The 26,203-nt window shown below is 39.2% G+C and overlaps 1 protein-coding gene across 4 annotated transcripts in view; it reads left to right on the top strand.

Moving 5' to 3' along the window:
* Positions 1-26,203, top strand: part of atp9b (ATPase phospholipid transporting 9B) — a 47,065-nt gene that overhangs the window by 219 nt on the left and 20,643 nt on the right. The window contains exons 1-14 of one of the 4 annotated variants that reach the window (XM_046058402.1): positions 288-384; positions 812-884; positions 5,532-5,705; positions 10,876-11,026; positions 12,117-12,230; positions 12,963-13,071; positions 13,786-13,844; positions 15,167-15,218; positions 16,940-17,034; positions 18,337-18,417; positions 21,070-21,145; positions 22,684-22,760; positions 25,494-25,654; positions 25,935-26,077. In XM_046058402.1, coding sequence (XP_045914358.1) covers positions 877-884; positions 5,532-5,705; positions 10,876-11,026; positions 12,117-12,230; positions 12,963-13,071; positions 13,786-13,844; positions 15,167-15,218; positions 16,940-17,034; positions 18,337-18,417; positions 21,070-21,145; positions 22,684-22,760; positions 25,494-25,654; positions 25,935-26,077 — 1,300 coding nt within the window. In that variant the 5' untranslated portion in view covers positions 288-384; positions 812-876. Of the gene's footprint in view, positions 1-259; positions 385-811; positions 885-5,531; positions 5,706-10,875; positions 11,027-12,116; positions 12,231-12,962; positions 13,072-13,785; positions 13,845-15,166; positions 15,219-16,939; positions 17,035-18,336; positions 18,418-21,069; positions 21,146-22,683; positions 22,761-25,493; positions 25,655-25,934; positions 26,078-26,203 lie in introns of those variants that run through there. The other 3 variants (XM_046058404.1, XM_046058401.1, XM_046058405.1) reach the window with 3 other exon arrangements.

The following is a 26,203-nucleotide window of genomic DNA, read 5'->3' as shown; positions in this document are numbered from 1 at the left end:
GGGTCACTATTGCTGCCTTTTGCGTCTCCTGGGAAGCGCACACTCCTTTTTATTACATTCAATCAGGACTACTTTTGGTAAGATGACACACATTCTTTGTTTATATTGCTTATTTTTAGAGAACCGTCGCCCAGAGCTTCGTTGTGTTACAGCGACAGAATGACGGAAAGAAACCGTAAACCTCGCGGTCCTGTTAACGTTACTTCTTCTTTTATAGTTACGATATTTTTACACAGTACGCGAATGCAGCATAAATCCTAAAGGCTTTTTAGAGTGACGTCAGGCTGTGGACTGCCCAGCCAAGATGGCTGACAGCATCCCGTTAAATCCGGTGCGGAAGAACTCGAAGAGAGGACCGTATTACAGCTCAGCCCGACTTTCAAGGTACGTAGTGGCTAGCTGGGCTCTTTCTTTGGTCGCGTACTGAAGAAACAACCGTTTGTCTAAAATGTTTACATTTCGCTGCCTCGGGTCTGTGTGCGGGGGTCGGGTTGTTAGCTTGCGATGCTAGCACTGCTGCTGACAGCTTCGCATTTTCTCATTTGACAGCTGCTTGGTTCGCTCACGCCATCATCCATAAAGATAAAAATCCGTCTAATGTTTAATCTGCCTTTTACTAGTCCATTACAACAAACTGGACAACCTCTTAGCGTGCGTTAGTGACAGATATATGTTGATCACTGCACTGATCAGTCCCCTCTGGCATCTAACTTACAGTCACATGATAGCTTAACTGTGTTGGGTTCGTCACATGCTATATAAGTGTTGTTGCATGATGTAGACATAATTCACCAGCTTGTTCATTTTTCAGACTGGACGATGATGAGCTAATAAAGCCCATCAGGGTCAGGAATGGACAGGAAGTGAACTAGTCGCATGACCAGGTACTTTTAGACCAAGTAGTAGGTTGATATTGATTGTTTACGTCTGTGCATATATTTAATTGGCAGCCCACCATAAATGTATCTACCACAATTAGCTTTGCATATAAGCAGCTCTTCTTGAGTTGTGATGATGTTTATCAACCTTACATTTAAACTTTAGATTTAAGAGAAACACCTCTGTTTCTTTTGCTCTTAATAATAAAAACTGCATTTAAAAAATGTGACAGTTACTTGTTAAAGCTTTTCCACCAACACAGAAAGCAGTTGTTGGCAATGATGCCTGTGGTGCACAGAGCCAGAAAACCTTTTTACAAACCAGCCCACGTTTCCACTGGATTTGGAGTTGAATTATTATGTAATCATACGTGTGAGTTACCTAGTGAGAAACACTGTGGCTATTAATGTGCCTTGTTGGCAAGTCCAAAAAGCATGTAAACGAAACACAGAAACAGTGATGAAAATTCCTGGTTGTTGATGAGTCATACATTGTCTAAAGCACAGTGGTTTGGGGTTAAAGCCTCAAGGGTTGATTTGCAGGTTTGGAATCAAATCCAACACGTCAAATTGATTTGCTGTTTGCACTACCACCACTTTTTGAGTATTCAATTTGTGTAATCCTTTTAGTCTACAGTCCCTGTCTTTTTAAGAGCTTCTCCTCCCATATTAAGTAAAGTGCATATTTTTGCTTTTCAGACTTTACAGTTTACCTTCCATTTGTCTTGAGGTCTGTCCAGTTAAACTATTCTGTTTGAGAGAGTATAGAGTTTTACTCTTACCATCAGCCATTATCTATTCTTCTTGCTGCTCACTGTCTTTCTGATTGGCAATGAACAATTTAAGGTTTATACGGTGACAGCATTATCCCACTTGAACTCTGCTACTCTCTTAGGTTACGTTGACCAGCAAACATTTTACCCACAAGACTTCTTAACCTTCTTAGTTTGTTTGTTTTTATTTATTTGCCACTTTTTATGCCATAGTTTGATATGAAAAAAGTAGATTTATTCCCTGTAAATATTTGCAGTTTTCCCCACATCATGCAGAATCTTTCACCTACATACAAAGTTTAAAACAAAACTGCCAACAGTCGAGAAAATAATTTGACAATAATTTGGTCGGTAATTTTACAGAATCTCATGGAAATCACACTTTTGTTAAAATGTTTTTCACCCGAATCTAGAATAAACACTTGAAATTAGGATTTGGAGAGACCAAGCATCACATTGACGGGGAGAGAGTGCTGGAGATATTACAGTTAATAAGAATCATCTGTGGTTATTCTAGTGTTAATATATAGAATTGGAGATGTGGACAGATATTCAGAGGTCTGGAACCAAACTTATCAAAGGCATAGATAAGATAAAAGTGTATAAATATTATGCTAGGGATCTGTGTTGAATGTAGCACTACAGATTAAGTAATACATGCTTTCTGGGATTGTTGTAAAATGCATTAGGGTTTGGTTGGACTGGCTACATCAAATGATTTAGTGAGACACTGAAATGTGTCCAAACACCATCCAGTTCTTATCTGGGTAATACTGGTGCAGAGCCTTAGTTTGGGTGTGAAACAGTCCGTGCTGGCTAACGTGGTGAGGATAGCTAACAAGTTGTTTTAGGACTGAGTGTGCTCTTATTTAAAGTATCATTATCTCTCTTGTTCCTTAAGTAAAGTTGCAGGAGCTCTCAGCTCTCAGGCTTCACCACCATCTGCATGTTTTGCTTTGGCATGATGAGCATCTCTGGTGGGCCGTATCAGTGAGAACTAGTGAGGGTGGTTGATCTTAAGCTCATAATCCCGCTGATGCTAGTTTTATGCTTGTTTACATGTGCCATGTTTTTTGTAGGTCAAGACACTTATTCATGTACAGAGTGACCATTCATGCTGCTTCTATTCCAGAGTTTACCAATTTGAGATTTTTTTTTTGGGTGGGGCAGCGTAGCCGAAAACATCTGCCTCAACCTAAAAATATGTTCTGTATTTATTATGTTTTCCTTTTTTAGCTGTCTGGAAATGAAGTTCAAAGTGTAGACTGGGTGAAACAGAACTACTACATGTAAATGCACAATTCTGTGCATTTACATGTAGTAGTTCTGTTTCACTTTTTCAATTTATTGAAATGAAAAACTGTACTAAATTAAAATCACACTTGTGAATGTAGTGATGCTTTGTAGTCAACTTTCAAGTGTTGGATGTTAAAGCTCCCTGCTAACCTCTGAGCAACATTGTATTCACACAGCAGTAATATGTTCATTCAAGTCAGTGCAGAGGCTTCGACCTGTGTACACCGGTTTTTCAGTTAATTTTCCTTAATTTATTGTGTTGTGAATCAGCAGAAATCATCACAGAATTCTTTGTACATTTAAAATCTTTTATCATCAGTCCCAGGCTTTTTCAAATGTACACCCTTTGTGCAGAAAACATAAAAACATTCATCAGCAAATACTCTGCGAATCTCAACACCTGCAGTTAGCACCTTGTCAGTCCTGGTGTGAGAATCTAAAAGTGATATTATAAGATATATATATATATATATATATATTTTTTTTTTTTTCTGCATGGTGGCATGGATGTTTCATTCAAGAAGTGGCTGCTGGTAAAGGAAGCAGACTTGACACGTTTAGCTTGTAACGTGGCACCAGTATCTTAGTTCTGAAGGTATCTGATAAGACTTTTGATGTTTTTGTCCATAAAATGTCTCATTGTGTTGGATCAGTGTGATCAACTTTGATGGTAGTGAAGTAGGCAGCTTCATCACATCCCATTAACACCAGATTTGGGTTTGCGGCATAATTAATTGACAATAACTATTTAATAAAAAGAGGTGGATTCTCACTTGGTTTTTAACCTGTCTCACCTGTGTGAAATATCTGCATCAGGACATTCAGCAGGTAGTTTGACAGCATACTGAAAGAGCAGCTTTAGCTTATTTAATTTCTTCACAAACAGCATGATGCTTGAGTTTATTTATTTTTGTAATTATGAAACATTGAAAAAAAATTAGTATGGGGCCCTGCTTACCATGTGTGGAATGACTGAAGTGTGGATGTGCATGGAGAAATATTACAGGTATAAATATGGTCGTGGGTCTTTTTTACACAGTTTAAGAATAGCATAGACTACTATATGCCAGTAGAAATGGAAATGGTCTTGACTTTATAGCTACCAAGAGAAAATCTCTTCTTATCGTAAACCTGATAGCCTCTTTGGTACCTTTTTATACTCATACTCATTGCGTACTATAGCAGACTATCTGTCACCTTATCTGAGTTTCGATATAGGACTGTAGACTTTTGCTTAATTACTTAAATATCAGTGTATTACAAAAGGTTTTCATTCAATATTATATTTAATGTGTATATTCCTGCCCTGTGTTGTCGGTGTGCAACTAGTCTGGATTTATGGTTACTTATCCAGCATTGTTAGCACATAGAGGTTTTCTCCGTAAGGCTACAGACTTTAATGATTCTTTAGAGGGGCCTCATGAATTATTTACGTGCTTCTCCAGTGTTTCTTTATAATGTGAATAGGAGACATACTCTACAGTACTCAGTGATAGAGGAACTGAGCCAACTACTCTAACTAGTGTTAAAGCAACATTGTGTAAGAGTTGTTGTTTTTTATGATTTGGTGGTGGTGTGATTCACCGCTGTCGTAAATGTCATACATTACTTAATGATAAAAAAAACTGGCAAGTCGACAACTTATTGCCAAACATCAAGCTAGGGCAACAACACAAGACACAGCAACATTATACCACTCCAGCAGACAGAAGGCCAGTTAGACATCTTCCAGCCTTTTCATTTCACAAACCTCTTGGCAAAGTCCGGTAGCCTTTTGCTTGGTCACTTTCTTTCTCTTTTTTTAGCTTCTTCCACCAACAGCCTCTTTGGCCTCTTCACCTCTGCCATTAGTTAACGTTGCTGAGACCTGTCCTGCATTCTTTTAGCTGTTTTAGCTCACGCAATGAGTAAAAGCCAGTCCGAAATTTACTCTTGCCTCTTCCTAGCTTCCTCCGACGTCTTCTTCCGTCGCTTCGCAGCCATGACGTCCATACTGAACATACTGAAAGAACTTACATTGTACATTATATAATTTTTGCTCTTTTCTAACAGCTTGCTTGCTGAAGAGTCTTGTTGTTGTATGATATAATGCCATAAAGCATTGCGCCGTTCTCGCTATAGGTTTGCTGCCCGGGATTCCTTATGCTACATAGTGCAATATCAGTCGTCCATCAAAATGTGTCTGAAGCTGTTATTTTAAGATAAAATTACTACATAATGTTGCTTTAATCTTGGCTTTTCTTCACCTGTACAATATGTAGATCATGTATAATTTGGCATCCATGTGGATTGAAAGAGGAATTTATCGTTATGAGTAGAGTATTCTGTCAGAAGTGCAGAGTGTATAATTCTCATTTTCATTACATTTTTAATAGAAAATCATTACTATTGAATTTATATCTATCTCTTTTGATGTGGTGTTATCATGATTAACCTCAAGCAAATATTGTGACTTTTATAATAATTTATAAGGCTGGAACAGTGTCTGTAATTGTTACCATTCCTCTTTCAAGACAGTGGATCCTGCTGAACACTATGTATTGTAATCAGTTTCTTTATATTTTACTGTACTCTGTCCTCACAGATACTCCCCAGAAGATGAGCCCTCTAACCTGGACGAGATGCCTCTGATGATGTCGGAGGAAGGCTTTGAGAATGATGAGAGCGACTACCAGACGCTGCCCCGGGCCAGAGTCAGTCAGAGACAGAGAGGCCTGGGCTGGTTCCTCCTGGGGGGGTGGAAAGTCCTCTGTGGCAGGTATTTCTACAGCTTTGCATTATTGTTGTTTAAATGTTTTTATTATAACTTAATGACTTGGTCATTTGTGCATGAAAACTCAAAACAAATCATGGAACGATCATATTCTAGTCTCATGTAGCTGGACTTATCCCGCTTGCTTTAGTTCAGTCCTCAGGAGAAAAGTTGCTGAAACCATTTCTAAATAAACAAAAATGATAAAATATAAAGTTCCTACGACACGTTTTAACCTTCTGCCACATACTGCCAAACATTAACATAATTTTCTCACTTTTATTACAGTAGTCTAAGATTTATACTTTCCAGTAATAACAGAATGATTAATCAGGCCAATATCAGACATTTTATTGTAATCAGAAATGACCGATGTCTGCAGTCAACAAACAAACAAAAAAAAAACATCTGTATGCAACCTTGTTGTTGGGAAGCCGGTGAAAAAGTTAGTTTCGAGCCAGAAATTTCCTCAGTCACCATAGTCTTTTCTACATGTTAACATGTTTCTCCTAAATGACATCAAATCTGATCTAAAACCTTTCTGGTTAGCGTTAAATATATATTGTTAAACTGCAGAGAATAATGCAGTTGAATGATGTCACTTCTGAGTATATTTGTATGTATTTATGTTTCTATTGAATTTAGGCTGAAACAAGTCATCGATTTAATAAAATGCAAATTCTTTGCATCGATGCTTCTTTTAATCCATATAACTGTACAGCACAGTGTTTCGCATGGACATTTATTACTGTCGCACATCGCCCTCACGCTGTGAACACGACGTGATTATAATGGAGCTGTTTGCAAAGTGAAGGAAGAAAGAGAGAAAATAGCAAGGGACAAAGAAGAAAGTGTCCAAAGTATGGGATTATTTCAAGCTAAAGAAAACAACAACTCTTTAATGTTACCATCTGTCCACCGTAAAACGAAACTTATGTCGCCTCGGCAACAGCATGACGGCAGCTGATCAGAAAGCAGCCGGTGTTCTGCCAGCGGACCACAGACAAGATAACAGCAACTTTAGGATTTAACTGAAATCATGATTGATTGTTGAGTTGAAGGCTAGCCAAAATAAGCCGCAGTCCTCAGCTGAAAATATTGTTATTGTTGTTCTCCTTTTTGGGCCGTGAGTTGTAACCTCAGTCAAGAGTTAACTGGGTGTCGGGGAACTGCACCTTTTAACTCACCTGCAGCTCTCTCTGTAGCTCAGACAATCCCTGCTACCTGCGTGTGCTAATCCATCCTTTCACCCATATTCTTTGTCTTTTATAATTGCCATCTTGAAAATAACAAACAGCTCTTTCGTGTGCAGAATCGCTCATGTAAATGTTTCACATTTGCATGTGTGTTTTCTTGACAAAACATGGTTAGGTGACCAGTGTCGGGTGACAAAGCCGCTGTCAGCTCCTGTAGTGTGTGTGACCCCCTTGTCACCGATCAGTCACGTAGCGTGAACGCCACAACGACCTCAAGACTCCCGTCACAAGACGGCAAGTTGTGTGAACGGCACGTCCATCGGCCAACGCTGAAAGTCGTGTAGTCTGCACGAGCCTTTAGTATAACTTGTACTGGGTGATGTTTGTTTGTAAAGCAGCTGACTAATCGCCTATAAACGTGCACAGCTGATCCCGTTACCGGGGGGGCGCCAAGTGCCGCCAAGCACAAGTACTTCTTCAATGATACATTGATGAATCGTTGAAATAATCTGTAGAAGCTTCGAATGCTAAAATCATCGTTAGCTGCAGCCCTAATTTCATTAATTTAATAAAAAATTACATCTAAAACACATTACTAGCTAAGCTAACCATGTATATTAGATTGTATATTCTATAATAATAATAATAATAATAATAATGGGATTATACATTACTTTTTTTGTTTTGATATCTGCATAATAAATCGGCCATCGGCAGCTCTGTTCTCTAAATATTGGTATTAGCCATTAAAAAACCTGTATCGATCGCCCACTACTTTGTAGGCTGTCTAACTGATCTAGAAACATAAAGAGCTCAGCGTATCGGTTGTAAAACCATAGTCCAAGAATAGTTGCAAGGTCAGGTATTTTCAGAGTAAACACCCACAGATATGTACTGCTGTCAAATAAATTCCTCTGTTGCACTGCAAAGTCACTATGAGAGTTATTGTATATTTCCATTTAGACCTTTAACCACTCAGAGTTGTCAGTATTTTGTCATTCTGTAAATGTATGTGTAGTGTATAATGTCAGTAAGTATGCTCATGATGATCAGTTTGGATTTCGAACGCACTGGTAGTTGTGCATGAAGTGCAAAGAGAGGATAAGGGCATGTTTTTGGTCGAGTTCCTCGATGCGCACCATCAGCCCAAAAAGATTTTCAGGTCAAACAGAACGGTGCGGTTTATCCAGCTAATGATTAATTTGACAGGTTTTGCCCTCTAAAGATGCTCCTTTCTGGATAAGAGAGGAGTGTTTGTTTATGCCAGAACAATAACATGTAACATTTATAAACAAATGTTTGTGCAGCACTTCAGTGCCCAAAAAGTAACATTTACGGGTGAATTTCATAGAATGATCTGTTTTTGGTGTCGTTTTGTTGGTAGTGGTGCATCTCCAGTTGAAGCTGCATATTGATCCCCCCTCCCATCCCCCCCACTAATGAACAAATCGGATTTTTCACAGCTGACCAGTTTGATGCTTTCCAGTAATTTTATGTGTGCTTAGTGTGGGATTATAAAACACAAATAATTCACAGTGAATAAGCCCTGACTGTTCAAATGGCATATTATTTGAATAGCATTCATTTGCTCAAATAATCGCTCTTATGAAACTGGACTCGGAGTGCACAGAGACAGAGAACATCGAGGCCAATACAAACAAGACTTTTTACCAAAGTTGGTTTATTTAGTTTTATGTTTTGCCAACTTGCTTAAAAAGTGGAAAAGCCAAGTCGATCAGCATGACGGTATACACTGACACTCTCCCCACTTCCCCCCCAGGTGCCAGTTTAGGTCATGCTCACATCAAGCTGCTCTCATTGTAATTTACCCCCACACTACACCTCTGTTTGCATTTGATATCAGATATGCTAGATAAGCCCCAATGTAGTCATTAGCAGGTTGATAGAAAGTCAAATACTTTTTAAAAAGTAAATGTCAATCGGCAATTCATCCCTCTCTTTTTCTTTTTTTTTTGTTAATATCACAATAATAACATGGGTACATAGGAAATGTCTGGTCTTTAGAAAGAGTCGACACAAGGTAAAACTAACAAGGAAACGAAGACATATGCATATTGTATTCTGCCATACAGTGTGTTTGTCTGCACACATTCGGCGTGTCCGGTTGTTGAGGCTTAGCGGCTTATTCGGCTCTAGAAGTGTCTGACTCCCACAGCTTGAACAATAGAATTCCCTCCTGGAGAAAACGTAACCTTTTCAGATCATTCAAAGTGCTAGAAGCAAAAGATGTCTTTATAAAACTGTGTCAAAAGAAGCCTTGAAGATCTAATTAACACTGACAAGACCATGGATATCAATAACATCAGTAGTGTAGGATGCAGTAGAGCACAGCTGAGGAGCTCAGAGGCCACTATTTATTGAACAGCTGAGAATATTAATGAGAATTGAGATTACTGAATTGGTAAGTCTCGGTCTGTAGTAAGGGGTCATTGTATTCTTTTTTTCATGACAAAAATCCAGGCATTTATTGTAATGAACGTTATAAATATATATATGTTGTTTTTTTAATTGGATGCAAAATAACTTTATTTGAATCTGGCTGATGTGCTAGATAATCAGTTGCTCTTTGGCTTTTATGACAGTTTTTTAAATTTCTGTCTTTTCACTTTCTGTAACCAGAAGTGTATCTGTCCTCCTAGTTAGAAGACTGTTCACTAGTGTTGTAGTGCTTGAGACCAGTCTTGGTCTCAAGACCACTTTTTGATGGTCTCGACCACATTTGTACTCGGTCTTGTCTCGGACATTGAGGACTCAGGATTTTATTTCAAGACCATAACTTTGGGAATATAAATAAATTGCTTTTGCATTGTCTGATTTATTTGTTAACATCCTTACTTTGATTGGACGTAAACCTTATTGCTTCAAATGCAGCCAATAACCCTAATTAAAACTGTGTTAAAATGAAAAATGTACATAATAAATTGGTTGCTCCGTATGGCCATAAGCACATGGTACTTTACTTTAAGAGAGCTCATTTTGAGTTTGAACACACATTTGCAGGTCAAAAATGAATGATCAAATGTGGAATAACGTTACAAGAGTCACCCAGAAAGTATAATGCTTGTACAAAATTGTGTTGTGTCATAAATCAATAATGATAATTATAGATAGAAGTACCCATGATGTTGTTCCACATTTTATTGTGTGTCATCTAATATGGGGAATTGGTCTTGGTCTCAGCCCCTAAAAGTTTTGGTCTTGGTTTGAGCAGGACATTCAACTTACTTATAGTTCACTAAGACATGCTGTTGTGATGTTAGCTGTAACAGCTGGAGAGCTGGAGAGCTTCTTGTTGTGTCGTTGTTCACTCTATCAGGGTATTTGTCATGCTGTTGGATTTCTCCCTTCTAAGTTCTCACTTACCCCACTTTTAAAATGCAGAGAAATATCCCTACTTCCAGTTGAAAATGCCATATTTAATTGAATTTACAAAAAAATGTTATATATCCGGATATAATTTTTTTTGCCATATCACATAGCCCTAAATCAGTTGTCACGATCAGCCTTTGCCTACAGCCATTTGCTTGTTAAAAATCCGAAATTTACTGGCAGCAGTCAGTTTTTTCAGTGTCTGAGGTTGTAGGACACAAACTAAACACAGATATACAATAGATATGAAACGATTAATATTAAACAATTAGACGGTCGGTAATAATGTATACTGCAACATATTTTGATAATCGATTTAATCCATTTAAGTCAACTCTCATGCAAAAAAGACCTCCTTAATTGCTAGGATTTTCTGCTTTTGTCTGTTTGGTTTTAGCTTGTTGGTTGTACAAAAAAAAAGAAATTCACCTAGATTTCAGGCATCACAATTTTCTTTGATTTATCAAGAAAGTAATTGGAGGATTAAATGATAATGAAAATGATTGTTAGTTGCAGCCCTAAACATTTAGCAGCATGCGGTTGGTGTAATGTGTTTACATGCTGGCTCATATCGATTCTTCTCCTCTCAGCTGCTGTGACTGCCTTGCACATATATGTCGGAGGAAGAAGGAGCTGAAGGCCAGGACGGTCTGGCTCGGCTGCCCGGAGAAATGTGAAGAGAAGTACCCCAAAAACGCAATCAAAAACCAGAAGTACAACATCTTTACCTTTGTGCCTGGGGTGAGTTGGATTTCAGAGAATAACAAAGAATTTTAGCCTCCATTAGGTAAACTGTCTTTCCGTATGTAACAAAATTCACATTTCATGCTCTGATCTTTGTTCCAAGTTATGGCTTTTCTGTGTGAGTCGATGGTCCAGCGGGTATTAACTTTTATAGTCCTTTCAATGTCAATTAATCCTTCCAGTTGAAATACGCTGATCTTGTCACAGATTAACAGTATGTAAAGCACAGTAGCATGCGCTGGCTCTAATTGTTAACTGTTCTGTCATTAAGTTACAGGATTACACTGTAGGGGACATTAGAGATCCATCAGACTTACTTATTAAAAAACCAAATGGTTCCATGATTAAGAGGGCTGCCCTCGGCCCAGGCCATAAAATGTCAACTGTCTATTAGAGACGTAGATATTCTCATCGATGGTGAACGAAACTGCTCTGTTTTTTCCCCACCACTTTGAATTATTAAATACACACAAATTGAGTTTAGCAGTGTGCATTTTTCCCTAAAGGTCAGGGGGTTCATTAACTGTAGAGCATCGCCCATTGATCCCATTGTCTCTGATAATCTGTGACTAGACGCTACACTCATTATTGCAAACATTATTCAAAATTTGACCTTAGATGAATAGAATACTAAGGGATCCCTGTTGATGGATAGCCCATTTGCAAACAGCCCTCAGTAAGTCAGATGTGGTGTGTGTGATTTAAGAAAGTTGGTGAGTTTTCCTTCTTTAGTCATTATTGTGGTCCTGTTTGTTTTGTGCTTATTGTTTGTTTTGTGTTTATTCTCCAAAACGTCGCACCAGCCATCCAACATTGTACCAAGTTGTCGTGCCATGTGAAGTCTGACACTTTGTACCCTGAATGCCATTTGAAACAGAAGTTCTCAGAGTTTCCATTAGGTTAATGTAAAGTTAACAGCATTAACTTGTATCTTATTCCAACTTGGAACATGTACAGTAACCCATCCCGCCTGCTTTGTTGTTGCTGCATCCTCTTTGTCTTCTTTGGCAGCTGTCGTCGTCTTTGAGTCACCTTGCTGACATGGTCACTCACCTCACTGAATCTTTGTCTTCTGCTCCCCTCTCAGGTTCTCTACCAGCAGTTCAAGTTCTTCCTCAATCTCTACTTTCTGGTGGTGGCCTGTTCCCAGTTTGTGCCATCACTGAAAATTGGATATTTGTACACTTACTGGGCTCCTCTGGTAAATGCACTTCAGTTTTTACTGTGTAATTGATTTGTTTGGAAAATATCTTTGGTCTCCCAAAGCATGACTGCACTGGATAATGCCACACTGTCTTTGTTCGTATGTATTTGTGGGTGGTGTTATTGTTTATTTAAAACGGTCTTAATTGTGATAAATAAATTTAACATAAGCCAATTAGAGCTGAAATGATAATTGTCAGAAAACTCAAGATAATGGATTAATTTTTAAATACAAAAAAGGCCAAACATCTTCTGGTTTCAGCAATTCAAATGTGAGGATTTGCTGCTTCTCTCTTTTTTATATCTTACATGTGAAAATAACTGTAAGTTGCAGACCTAATGCCAATAGACCATCTTTAAGTCATTAATGCACTTACAACTTTAGAGTCATATATTTATCCGAGGGAGACTTAAAGAATTTTATTTACAATTTCGGACTGTGTTTTGTGCTAATGATCAAGTTGATCAAATGTTTTCTTAGAGAAAGAGGTAAAGGCAAACAGTTTGAGTTATCGTGACCTCATTTGAGATTTAATTCAACTTTTCAGCAACTGACAGAATGTCTGAAGTTAAGACTGTTCTAGGTGAGAAGTAACAGTTAATAAAGTGAGACATGAACCTTTCCTTTGTGTAAAAGTAAGCTTTATATGTAAAGTTAATGGATTCTGGTATTAATGAAGCTTTGCAAATGATAATTTTGGGATTGATCTGTTTTATTTTTTGTACTCAGGGTTTTGTGTTAGCAGTTACAGTGGTGCGCGAGGCTGTGGATGAAATGCGACGGTACCAACGGGACAAAGAGATGAACTCTCAACTCTACAGCAAGCTCACAGTGCGAGGTCAGTGAGAGGACTGAAAGAAATCTATCCGCAGTCTTCCTCATGCCTCTAACTGTTTGCTGACATTATGATAACGGATATTCCTCTGAATAGTCGAGCTCTCCCCATGCAATTAATAGACGGCACTTTACTGGATCAACACTTGTAACAGAAGTCATTCTTCTCGCTGTAATTGCATTGATTTTTTTCTCTCTCAGGTTCTCAAGACTGTATGATCTAAGATCTGTCCCTGTGTTGAATGTGTGGTAAAATCCCCCTGTGTGGTATCTGTGACTATGGCTGAGGATGTCGCTTTCGCACTCTCTGTGTGCTCATGTGCATGTTCAGTTATGTGTGCTTGTGAGCACAGAAGAAGAAGAGTAGTAGCGGATATTGAAGCAATATAATTGAGTGTGACCCTATGTGCCAGTGTTTTTGTCTATGCTTCAAACCAGAAATGCAAACAGAAGGGTATCACATTATCATGCAGGAGGTAATCAATCTGTTAGAAGGTGAGAGACAATGAGAAGAGCAATAGCAAAAGTGGGTTGTGGTTTTAGGAGTCGGTGTCAATTTCAAGGGCCAGAAATCAATAGCTGCATTTTATATCATAGCTATTTAAAAATTCACAGCATATCTTAAAAATGAAGAGTCAGATTTTAATGTGAAGTTACTTTAAGATTGCTGTCTGTTGTCTTTCACATTTTTCGTCATTCCACCTTTCCTTTTCCTTAGGTAAAGTTCAAGTGAAGAGTTCAGACATACAAGTTGGGGACCTGATCATTGTTGATAAGGTAAAGCTTTAGTGTTTCCTGATGATATATTCACATTCAAGGATTTTGTTACTACCCCAAATACTTATTCTTGTGAATAGCTTTTTTCCTTTTACTTGCCAACATCAATTTATTAATCAGGAAGTAAGCAATTTAGAATATATTACCTACACTTTCTATAACAGTGTGTTTTATTACACAAGAATTTGTTTCAAAAGTGGCTGGGAGACATTGTCCACGATGACCTGTAGCTTGGAAAGCATCCTCCTCTCTGACACCACCGACAGAATCCAGCTCCACCCCCACAACATCACCGGCCTTGCAGTTTGTTGATTTTGTTAGCGTCCACTACCCTCAACCTGCTGCCCCAGCATGCAACAGCAAACAGGATAGCATTGGCCACCACAGACTCAAAACATCCTCAGCATTGTCCGGCAGATGTTGAAGGACCTCAGCCTCCTCAGAAAATAGACTGCTTTGGCCCTTCCTGTAGAGGGCTTGGGTGTTCTTGGCCCAGTCCAGTTTGTCAGTGTGCACTCCCAGGTATTTGTAATCCTCCACAATGTCCACACTGCCCCCCTGGATGGAAACAGGGGTCACTGGTGCCTTGGCTCTCCTTAGATTCATAACCAGCTCCTTAGTCTTTGTCACGTTGAGCTGCAGATGGTTCTGCTTGCACCATGTGACAAAGTCACCCACCACAGATTTGTACTCAGCCTCATCACCCTTGCTGATACATCCAACCACAGCTGAGTCACCAGAAAACTTCTGAAGATGGCAGGACGGCTGGATAAAGTTAATTCTGTAAAACAGATTCTTCACACTGAAGAATTACTACTGCATTACTTCAGTAGTTTCTCAGGTTTGAGTTAATTTAAAGAGAATTTGCCTTTTTCCCTAATGTTTGCATTTTGCAGCATGATTTTACTCTTGTCTTAGTTCAAATTAGTGACTTTATGTATCACTACATGTTCTCCACACCTCCAAAAGAAGACAAAGGGTTGTTGACCAGAAAGATAGAATAACTTTACTGGATTTGAAGGCACAGTGTTAATCAGAATTTTGCTCTGCTGTGAAATTAATAATGCTCTTTTGATACTATAAAACTCGCCTGTTAAACAGGTGGATTTCAGCTCATCCAACATGAAATCCAGCTGCTGCTAGAAATTGGAAAAGTTACATTTCCATTACTGTGTGTTAGACAGACTTAAAAAATATATTTCTCCTTCACCCTCTGGTCAAGGTATTGACCTTGTTTAATTATTCAGGAAGATTCAAAGGCTTTTGCCACAGTGCTCAGTAACACATTTGCACTCTTGTTTTTGTTCTCTCTCTTCTTATAGAACCAAAGGATTCCTGCAGACATGATATTCCTGAGAACATCAGAGAAAAATGGTGAGCAGGCAAAGTGTTTGTGTAACTTTATCAATGTGAAACAGGATATTGCTGAAAAGACATAATCATGCTCAGCAAACTTCTCCTGGATTGATAAAGGTTTTAAAATTGGGGAAAATCATTGCAATAGATACAATATTAATGCAAAAATAAAATACAATAAAACATACAAAATGCCTAACAGCTGAACTTTGTGTGCCCTTTAACGAACTGTGTAAAGATCATTTGGGTGAGGAATGGGACTTTTCCCTACACTTTCCAGTCCCTTGACATCATCTGATCAAGGCAGCAAGTGATTCATATGATTTATGTCACATTCTTCTTGTGACTGATGATGCAAATTCCAATTAATCAATGAGCTGCGTCAGATCCTGGCTCTTTTCTAAGGGGTATCGGGAGGAAATGTTCTGAGGACATCATTTCCATCAATCTTTGATGTGCCAATATGCTTGGCAGGGAGTTGTTGATGTCTTTATGCCTCAAACACACACATACATAAACACATCTTTGTCTTTCACACACACGGTCTCATATACTTTGTCTTTCACATACTCATACACACACATCTCACTGATGTTATGTGAGCAGCTGAAGTGCCATTGCAGCAGAAGGAAAGCATGAATCATCCTCTCTGTGTTAATGTTTTCCATCATAGTTAACCCTCCAGGGATGGTTTATAGCTGCCCTTTAGCCTCCCTGTCAAATAGTTGTACTCATCCATCAGTTTCACATGTAATATTACCTCCAATCAATGCAGGTCACGACTGCTCAACGTTTATCGGACCTTGTGGTGTCCACAGCAGCCACAGATGCTTCGGATTGTGCTACAGGCTATAAGGCACTGCGCTGTTGATTGTGCACTTTTGAATGTGCCAGTGTATTGCCGTATTATACTTGTTACATGCTACACATTTTTTATTTTTTAAGTATAGTGTTTCACAAAGATGTGTTACATTTAAGCATTAAATGCTATAGTAAACCTCATCAACAACACAATTTCATTGTCAACAAATTCATCAAAACTCAAATGTTTGTAGGCTGAACTTTGTTAAACCATCAAAACTTCGTTCAGAACATCCCAGGGTTTCCAAAATATGTTTTTGCTGAGTTTCATACTAAATCCTCAATTTTCTGTGTGAAATTGTAATATAGCTATAAACACTAACATCATCTTCCTCAAACTCTAATTATAGAATTCACTTTGAAACAAGGTTATAAGCAATATAATGACATTTAGCATATTGGTTTGTTCTGCAGAGTGTGAAAACTGTTACTATAACTGTGTACTATACATTAATCTAAGGGGAACATAGGATTCAATTGGCTACCCTTGGATAGCCAATTGAATCACTTAAGTGTCAGAACCATGACGCAGTGGATGGAACAGTGGATAAGGTGCATGCTCTTGGTTTGGGAGACCTGGGTTAGATTCCCACTGCGACACATCCACCAACGTGTCCTTGAGCGAGACACTTAACCCCTAGTTGCTCCAGAGGCGTGCAACCTCTGACTTACTGTATATAGTGTATATACTGTATAGTATATAGAGTAAATGACCGGAATGTGCATATCTGTATATTTTGGAAAGAAGCAACGCATAGCTAAATAAACACACTTATTACTGTATTGTGACAATAAGACCTCACCGTCAGTGCGAGAGAGCTGTGCAAACCATGTAACAGGACAAGAATCTTGATAGTACTTCTGTCCTTTTTTTTCAGGTTCCTGTTTCATCAGAACCGACCAGCTGGACGGAGAAACAGACTGGAAACTGAAGGTTGCTGTTGGCTGCACGCAACGACTACCAGCAGTGGGGGTATGGATACATTACAATGTGGTGAATCTCTGGTAACAGACAAACCGATTGTAAATAAGTGAATGAGTGTTCTGTTATCACTAAAACCATTGCTCATCAAATGAAGTTGTCTGGCTGTGATGGAAACCTAATCACTGGTGACAGACAGCAGGAACAATCTGAACCTGACAGCAGCTTCCTTTAACTGGAGGCGATACTCAGCACTTAGGATTTAAGTTGAGTTGATGGGTTGTTTTTTTTTTCTGTTGCCACTTAATGTGATCAGAGAATTAAAGTTTCAGCAAGTCATTTGGTGATTGAGCTGTGACATTCGTATTGGGTGTCAAGAGACGTGAAGATCATAAAGAGTTGTGTTCACTGTAGCCACTCTTCAACATTGTTTCAATGTTATGCCTCAATTAGTTTTTTTGGTTGAAAAAATAAATAATTGAAAACATACATGGGCAACGTGTTTCCTCAGATCTGTTCTTGAATAGCTCAGGTCATACTGTAGGTACAGGATCATAATTGATGTTGTCAATAGTGAAATTTAAAATTTCCCTAAAGGCCATTTTAAGATCAAGTTAATGATATTATGTATTAAGTTTAAAAAACACCAACAAAATGAGTACTGACAAATTCAGACTTGAGTGTCATTACTCCTTTGTGTCTGCTCTGTCACTAAATAAACCCAGTTTCTTTGAACATACAATATATTATCAGTAGCCATGTTGATGTCTGAATACATCAATGCATTCCACTGAGTCTCTGAAAAAGACTAGAGCAACATTACTCTACCGTTGGAGGTTTAATAAAATAATCTTCCCTGCACCTCTTTAACTACTCTGCCCATGTTCTCACCAGGAGAACACTATCTGAGCATCACTGAGGGTTGAGGGCTGCTGCAAAGGCTGCCTGCCTGAATAATTAAATATTTACAGTCAATTTTGTTCCACTCGGGGCGAAAAAGGCTTTTGTTCTCAACTCAAGGTCCACTTATCAAAGTTGTCTCAATTCCCCACATGACTACTGAATTTTCATGCTGAAGCACGTTTATATCATCACAGGAATTTACTTGACATTCATCTGAAGTGATTTTAATAATGGCAGCATCAGAACATGCAGAAATGTAAGGACTGGAAACATGAAAGCATAGATGAGTTGCAAAGATCATAAACAATACCCTGTCTAAAGGTACGTTTGTTTTAACAAGAAAAAAAAAATCATGTATTCTAGAAAAATAAATTATAAGATAACTATATATTAATTTATTTAATCTAAATCCTTTATCGCCTCCCTTTCTGCCATGTCTCCTTGTCTCAGGACCTCTTCTCCATCAGCGCCTATGTCTACGCCCAGAGGCCTCAGCTGGACATCCACAGTTTCGAGGGGAACTTCACAAGGGTACAGTAGCTCGTTGACATATTTATAAGCAGTAAAACAAATCTTAAACACATGCAGGTTTTTTTTCAGTAGAAACTGGACTGACATAGGAGATGTGTATCACTGCAGTGTGTTGACAGGCGGCAACAATGAGAGCTTGTGTGTCCATCCGGGCCTGTTGTTATCTCCAGCAGGCCATACCTCTTACATCACAGGCAGGTTCTCGCAGCTCCAGCTCCATCCATCCTGTCTTGGTTGTTGCTCAGTGATTTTTTTTTTTTTTTTTTTTTCTGTCTTTTTTTTTTTTTTTTTTTTATTAATAGCAGATTAGCGCAGCCCCCACAGAGAGGAGAGCTCTGGTACAAAGGGAGGCTTTGTGGCCCGTCTTCACTCTTGGCCACACACCAGGCTTAGTGAGCGAGCACTTCCTCCGCTCATTCATCCTCCGCGGCCTTCCTTTGCATAGCGTGTGCTTTTAGTCTGAGCAGGATGGGAAAAAAATGGGTTCCCACAGATCCGCAGCAAATGAACTTACCTATTTATGAGAGTTTCTTTTTTTCCTCCCCGCCCCCCCCCCCGGCTTGAGACGGATATGGTGGCTTTGTTTCTGTGGTCTTAATTGAGACCCTCTGCAGTTATGAACACCGTAGTATGCCAATGACAGAGCGGTCAAGCATTTTGCAACCTGACATTTATTTTTCATGCACCTCTTCCCATGTTTGAGTGACTTGACAGGATGTGGGTGCTTAGGTATCATAATTATCATATCAGAGAGGCAATTTGAGCTGAAACTGGAGCCTTGACTCTGCACTACTGACACAAGCCATTTTCAGCTTTCGTCTTTATTTAAGAGAGAGGGGTAAAATGGGGGGAGTGTGAAACAAGAGGCTCTCTAGGGGCTTATTTATCACTGAAATCTCATCTACGTGCACTCTCTATACTGTTTTTAAGAGGAGCCTCTATCGCCATGCCAAATCTAGTGAAAGTATTGATAAAGGGACTACTGTATTGCCTCAGTCTGCACAACTGTGTCAGGTGCTTGTGAAAATTAATGGCACAGCAGAGCCCGGCCATTCTGGTCAGGCTGTATTCTCTGTCAACTGAGCTCATGTTGCTCGGTTCTGTTTAGCTGAAGTCTCTATTTTCAGGGACGTTTTGTGTGCTTTTGCCCACAGCAGTGAATAAAATGGCAAAAGAAATAATCCACTGTGCAATTCTACTATTTTGTTTGAAATTTCTTTTCAAATCGGGTTTAAAATGACCAAAAACACCACCAGAGTGTATTTATACACAGCTGAAAATATTGTATTGCTTTTACCCTCGCCCTTTCCATCTTAATTTGAGCCCACAGAAATGAGTAGAATCAAAAAGTGAAAGTCGAAATAAATTTCAGCCTAAATTTTCTTTTTAATTTTTGAAGAGAAGTCGTCTTTTATCTGTCACATTTGAGGAAACACGTGACATTTCTTGTTAACTATTTTTGAACTCTGGTACCTGCAATTAATTGGCTTTAGTGTTAGTTGGAGAGTTGCATGGACACATAATGCCAACATGGGTTCAATAAAAAGATACAGTTTGAAACATTGTTGCTAGAGGTGCTCCGATCAGGATTTTTTGGGCCGATCGCTGAAAGCCGTATCGGCTGATACCGATCACTGGGTCTATTTGGAGTCTTTTATTTATCACGTAGCATTATACAGTATACTGTATATTTATTTAATTGGTCCTAAAAACAATGTATTAAGTGTTAAAGTGAACAGATGATAAAGTATCATGAAATGACAACTGTTTATTTTATTGCCAGGAAACATGGGCAACAAATTCAGCTCAATCTTTGTTAGAGACTTAAACCATAGCAGCCTTTGCCTGGTTACTGTGAACATCTTATAGCTTAACAAATATAGCTTTACCTGTGGAATAAACTACAAAAACAGAACAAACAGCATCTTTATAAATTTACTACAACCATAAAAACTGCAACAAAAAAGGCCGTAGCCAAAATATTTAGGAGATGAAGGAGCACAGGCATCATGAGTCGATGATAAACTCTGAAGTAGCTGCTTTTTGTTCTGGAAAGCTCAGGCAGGTTCTGTGGGCTTTAGGGGGGAGAGAGAGGAGCAGAGACAGGGAGAAGGGCTACAGAGAGGAGTCAAAACTGCCTTCAGTGAGATTTGAAAATAAGGAAAATTTTAAAAATAAGAATAGGCTACAATGTAAACTCCATATTATACAGTCAGTTGTTAATATTACATAGGCTGCGACAGTTTCACATGATCGCTCCTGCGTTTTGCTCCACTTGTCTGAATTCTGCTCAACTCTAATTGTAAATGATTATGTGGGCGCATTAATCCCTTCTTGTCCGAGACGGACTTTGGTGCTAGCTAGCTTTGAAAACCGCTCACACAGCGTAGTGAAACATTTTAGCTGCCATTGAAAATTTGTCTGGCGAGTATTGCATCATCTGATCGGCTTTTCTTATCGGCCTTTTTAACGACCACCGATCAAACTAGTTAAAGCCATTATCGGCCGATTATGATCGGTAACCGATCGATCGGAGCACCCTTAATTGTTGCCCTGCTAGACTGTGTACTATACTGCCATACCTTACTGATAAAAGCCTATAAAGATAAACAATTCTGAAGCAATGCTTTTCCTTTTTTATTTCTTCTGTAGGAAGACACAGATCCACAGATTAATGAGAGTCTGAGCATTGAAAACACTCTTTGGGCCAGCACAGTCGTTGCATCTGGTAAGTAAACTTTTACTTTTAGAAGTCTGTTTTACCTGATGTTGGTTTCCAGTAACACTGTAGAGAGTTTTATGTATGGTCTGCCGCCCATTGAATCTCTACCATGTTTTTCCACCTGTTTTGAAATCGCAATTTTAATTTACATATATAAAAAAAAAAATCGTATTTTGTACTTGGATTAGGTGAAAATGTTGACTTTTTTTTTTTTTTTTTTTTTTGACACTTTAAAGACCTAGACTTCACAGAGCATTCATGTCATTCTGGGACCATTACATGCAGCCACTCAACCAAAAAAGAAAGGACTAATAAAAAGAGTGGGGGTGCCAGAAGTGTCTGTAACCTCAACGACCCTGGTTCAAGTCTAGACAGGGGCATACTAGAACACAGCAGGGGTAAATGTGGATCAGAATAGATATATTTATGTTCACATAAATGTACTGGATGGAAACACACACAGTGGTTCACATTTTATTTTGCTGGGATTTTAGAAACTTTGAACAGAAAAACAAAAACAATCCCTGCAGGGAATTAAACCTTGAAGGTGTATGACTTGATACCACTGTGTGCTTGTTTGGGGAACTCTGAGAATACCCACAGTTGAGGTAATCCTCCCTCGCTCCAACTAAGCGATTCCCCACAGAAACGATTGTGTCAGTTGAGAGTGTTTGTGACGCCATCCCAGTGATGGCCGCAACCATTGATTTGTGGTGTTGCTCTCCCCTCTGGCCTGACCTTGACCAGAAGAACAAACACACACACACATTCTCACAAAAAGCCTGACTTAGACCCTTTACATCATCTCTGCTTGGGAATGTCATTGTCCCTCACAAGCCTCTCCTTGACAAGACACTTCATCGCCTCATTCTGAGCACTTCAACTGGCCCAGATCACCAAGTATTCACTCTCTTATAGGCCCCAGTCCAGCTGTGACAAGAGAATTACTTGTTCGCATATTCAAATTGAAGCCCCTCTGCATGCTGAGCCGCACACCATTTGTCACCTGGTTCAATATTTCTGAAGTTAGAAGTCAAAGAGAGCAATTCATCACCTTTCTCCTCAGGTCTTGTAACCATTGATGTCTTTTCTCTTCCTCCCCCTGCAGGCACTTCACTTTCCTCGTTTTGTATTCTTCCCGTTTTAAACTTTCTTGCCATTTTTATAGGTTGGGGATTTCAGAGGCTGTATTTAGGTTTATTATTGCCTTTGCTCCCCCATTAAGCTCATTTAATATTAATGACTCATTAATCCTTTGTAATAAGGCCACCGTAATGAATTGGCAAATAAAGATGGCAGTGTATTGATCAGGTTTTATGAGCTTCCATAGGGTGGCTGAAAGCCCTGAGACTCTAAGCGTATTAAACTCTTGTCTGTTGGCTTGAGTGGCAATGAGACAAAACTGCCTCAGCTCAGCCTTATTGTGTTTCCTCTCATGCAGTTCATCTTACTTGACCAAGGTGTGTGTGTGTGAGAGAGAGAGATGGTGGGGGTGGGGTGCAGTTAATGAGCAGCATTACTTTCCTTGTCTCTCTCCTTGGCAGGCACTGTGATAGGGGTGGTGATCTACACAGGCAAAGAGACCAGAAGCGTACTGAACACGTCCTATGCCAAGAATAAGGTGAATGCTTTTTTTTTGTATATCTGCAGGAAAGACTGCAAGTTCTGTGACTTGTTTATCTTAAGAAAACAAATTGATATATCGATAAGTAGTTTGGTTTTTAAAATGTCAGAAAACTACAGGAAAAACCTCAACAATTTATAAAAGCCCAAGATTGCATCTTCAGATGTCTTGTTTTCTGACTAACCCAAAGATATTTCATTCCGATGACAAAATCAGTGCAAATCTATCCAAGATATTTTTAAGGATATCTTGGTTTTGCATCCTGGCAAACCTGAGAATTTAAGATATTTTTCACTAGCATTAACAAACAAAACAAATATTAAATGCTTGTCATCTGATGCGAGCATAAACATAAATGTTTTGTAAAAGCTTTAGAGGGTGAAAAACCTCACACAAAGTAACATCTGTTTCAAGTTGCCCTCACACCATCTTTTTTTCCCCCTGTCTCTAATCACTAATCAATCACTACGGAGAGGTGTTTTTTTTAACCTTGACTTTCTAGATAAAGTTGGACCTGTCATGGCAAAAGGTCAGCGCCAGATGCTAATTAACCAAAAGGGAAATTAACTAACCAAGGATTTAAATGATATTTTCAGCAGAAAGTTAATCCCACAGAATCCCCATCGAGCGTTTTGTCCCCAGATTGAGGAGATTAATGAAAATCTGATTGTAAATATAAGATTTTACCTGGAAGATGGTTAGGCTAGATAGACATGGGTAACTGATAAAGGCGGCATCAGCGGGATCTCAGGGGCTGTGTTTTGACTGCGCCATGCAATGACTTTTACTGTTCACCTACAATTGTCTGCACCACTAAAGCTCTCCGTGGCACAACATAGCCCTTACCTACCGCAGCACGGTTTTGACACCAGTGTCTTTTATTAAGAACGCTGATGTGGCCGGTCGAACGGCGGGGGCCACTGTTTTTGTGTAAGCTCGACAGTTGAGAGGAATTCAATATTTCAAGGAGATGATGTCAGAAGTGCCAATATGGAGACTGGAGATTGGGGGAGAAAGTCGATACAGTGTGGCTAAAGTCGCAAGAACGTTTTGGCCTCATATAATCTGTTGTGACACCGGCCGGGACAATGCCTGCACTTGATCAATCTGACACGACGTCAGACATAGATTCATTCTTTGTGTCCGTGTTGTTAGACAGACCTCTGTCTGAGTAAAGAGGCAGAACAATGTCATTTGACAAGAGGCTGCACTTGAGTAAAAGATTGTTTGTTTGTTTGTTTGAAGTACATATCCAACTCCCAAACCTCTGCTTTCTTCAAACTGTGTTACTCTGGGGGGAAAAAATGGAAACTTAAAGTTGTTTACTAAGATCTGAAGAACTAATTTAAGTTTATTTTCTTGACTTCCTTGATTTGCTGGTGTCACAGTCACTGAACAATACACTACTTACTGGCTGAAGTCCTGATATTCTTTGGTTTTAACTCAATGAATATTCATGTCATGGGGTTGCAATTCTTCATCAGATTTCACACACGTACTAAGATACAAGCCACACAGGCAGATCGAATCATTCCTTTCACTTTTAGTGGCTTGGAGATGAATGGAGTAAAATATGCACTTTTTTTATTCATTGATAGCATCTTTAGGTTGAGGTAATTGAGTCCTTTTTCCCCCCTTGACTGAATGAATAATGACTTCATCTGATCCCCGGCAAGGCTTGGAAAATTTAGACTAGCCATTGTTCAAGCAGAAGGGGATCCTTTGCTTTTCAGGCATGCACTGTGCTGTCTGTCTTAATTTTTCTTCATTTTAATCCACCCAAACCCCCTATTTTTCTCAATAGCTCAACCATGTAGTGAGGCAGTTGGGTGGGGAGGTACCCACCCGCTCGCTCCCCTTACTCTTCCCTTCTCCGCACTCTGCTACTGGGAGTTTAAGAGCAACTGATAAATCAGTCACACTAGTCTCCCAGCTCTCCCAGTCCTCAGGGGAATGGGCTTGGTGGGGGTTTAGGCAGTGGAGGAATTTTGCTGCTTTTTATATGTGCTTGCCCCCTCCCCTCCTTTTCAGAGCAGTTCCTTTATTTGTGGGACGAGAAATGTTATGTTCTGCTGTTTTTGTAAGCGTGGTGCGTCAGAAGAAAGCCCTCTGTGTACAAGGCTTTGCTGTGAGCGCTGCCAGAAAGGGGAAGGGCACTTCTTTATTTGACATCTTTTTCCCACATGCTCCATTGGCTGGGAGATACACTCGAAAAATAAAAGACAACTCTGACCCCTTTTTTTGTCTTTTTTTTCAAAGAGCCATCTCAATATGGGAACTTTATTTATTTTTGAAGCCTTTTGACCTTCTGTTGCATTCAAGGACAATACTTCAGCATGACAATAATGCAGCTTATAATTTACCACAAAGTAGTGCCACCCATAAACTTATTTATGTTGTACACACAGTTTGCATGATAAAAGCCTGCACCCAAGAATGTCTTTCATTGGCTTTGTTTTTTTTTCTCCCTGTGTAGCATATTGTAAGGCTTTAGGAGCAGATGGGAAAGTTACAAAGCGTGTTCTCTAGTAGAATTTGTCAGAAAAGGAATAAGATGATTACTCTACAGTCTGGACTAGTTCACAAATTGTGTGATTCCCGCTAAAGGAAAACATAACTGTCCTCAAGCAGAATGGATCAAATCTAATACACACACCCATCACATTATATAAATATTAAAGTAATGCTGTAATACCTGCTGTTTTGACCTCTGACCTCTTGTCCCCATAGGTTGGCCTTCTGGACCTAGAGCTGAACCGCCTCACCAAAGCCCTGTTCCTGGCCCAGGTGGTTCTGTCTGTTGTCATGGTAGCGCTGCAGGGGTTTGTGGGTCCTTGGTTCCGCAACCTTTTCCGATTTGTCGTGCTTTTTTCTTACATTATTCCCATCAGGTACTTCTCTTCATTCATGCTGTTGTTATTTTGTGACCACAACCAAATAACCATGGATTTACAGTGACATATTTTAAACCATTACATTTGGTTTCAAAATGGGGGGTAAAATACATAAATTAAATTAGAAAATCTTCAAACCTAAGCTCCACATCTGCTTCTTTTCAGCTCTTTACAATGTACAAAGACAGTTTTTAGAACATATCAGACTTTTAATTTACTGCTATATTATTGTTACATTTTCTGTGATAGATTACAGCTTTGTTTTTCCCATGTGTAGTCTGCGTGTAAACCTGGATATGGGGAAGTCAGCCTATGGCTGGATGATCATGAAAGACGAAAATATCCCGGGAACTGTTGTGAGAACCAGCACCATCCCAGAAGAACTGGGCCGGCTAGTCTACCTGCTGACGGACAAGACGGGTAGGTGTCCAAACATACTGAAGAAAGATTACACAATAGATTTATGGTACTGAAAGCTAAATAGTAATTCAATTCAGAAGGACAGCTGTTTTTCATGGAAGTTTAAGTTATACACATTTTACTTGA

The sequence above is a fragment of the Micropterus dolomieu genome, linkage group LG09 (assembly GCF_021292245.1).
Source record: "Micropterus dolomieu isolate WLL.071019.BEF.003 ecotype Adirondacks linkage group LG09, ASM2129224v1, whole genome shotgun sequence".
In the NCBI taxonomy this organism is placed as follows: Eukaryota; Metazoa; Chordata; class Actinopteri; order Centrarchiformes; family Centrarchidae; genus Micropterus; species Micropterus dolomieu.
The sequence above is the reverse complement of the archived record's forward strand: the minus strand, read 5'-3'. Positions and strand labels throughout refer to the sequence as shown.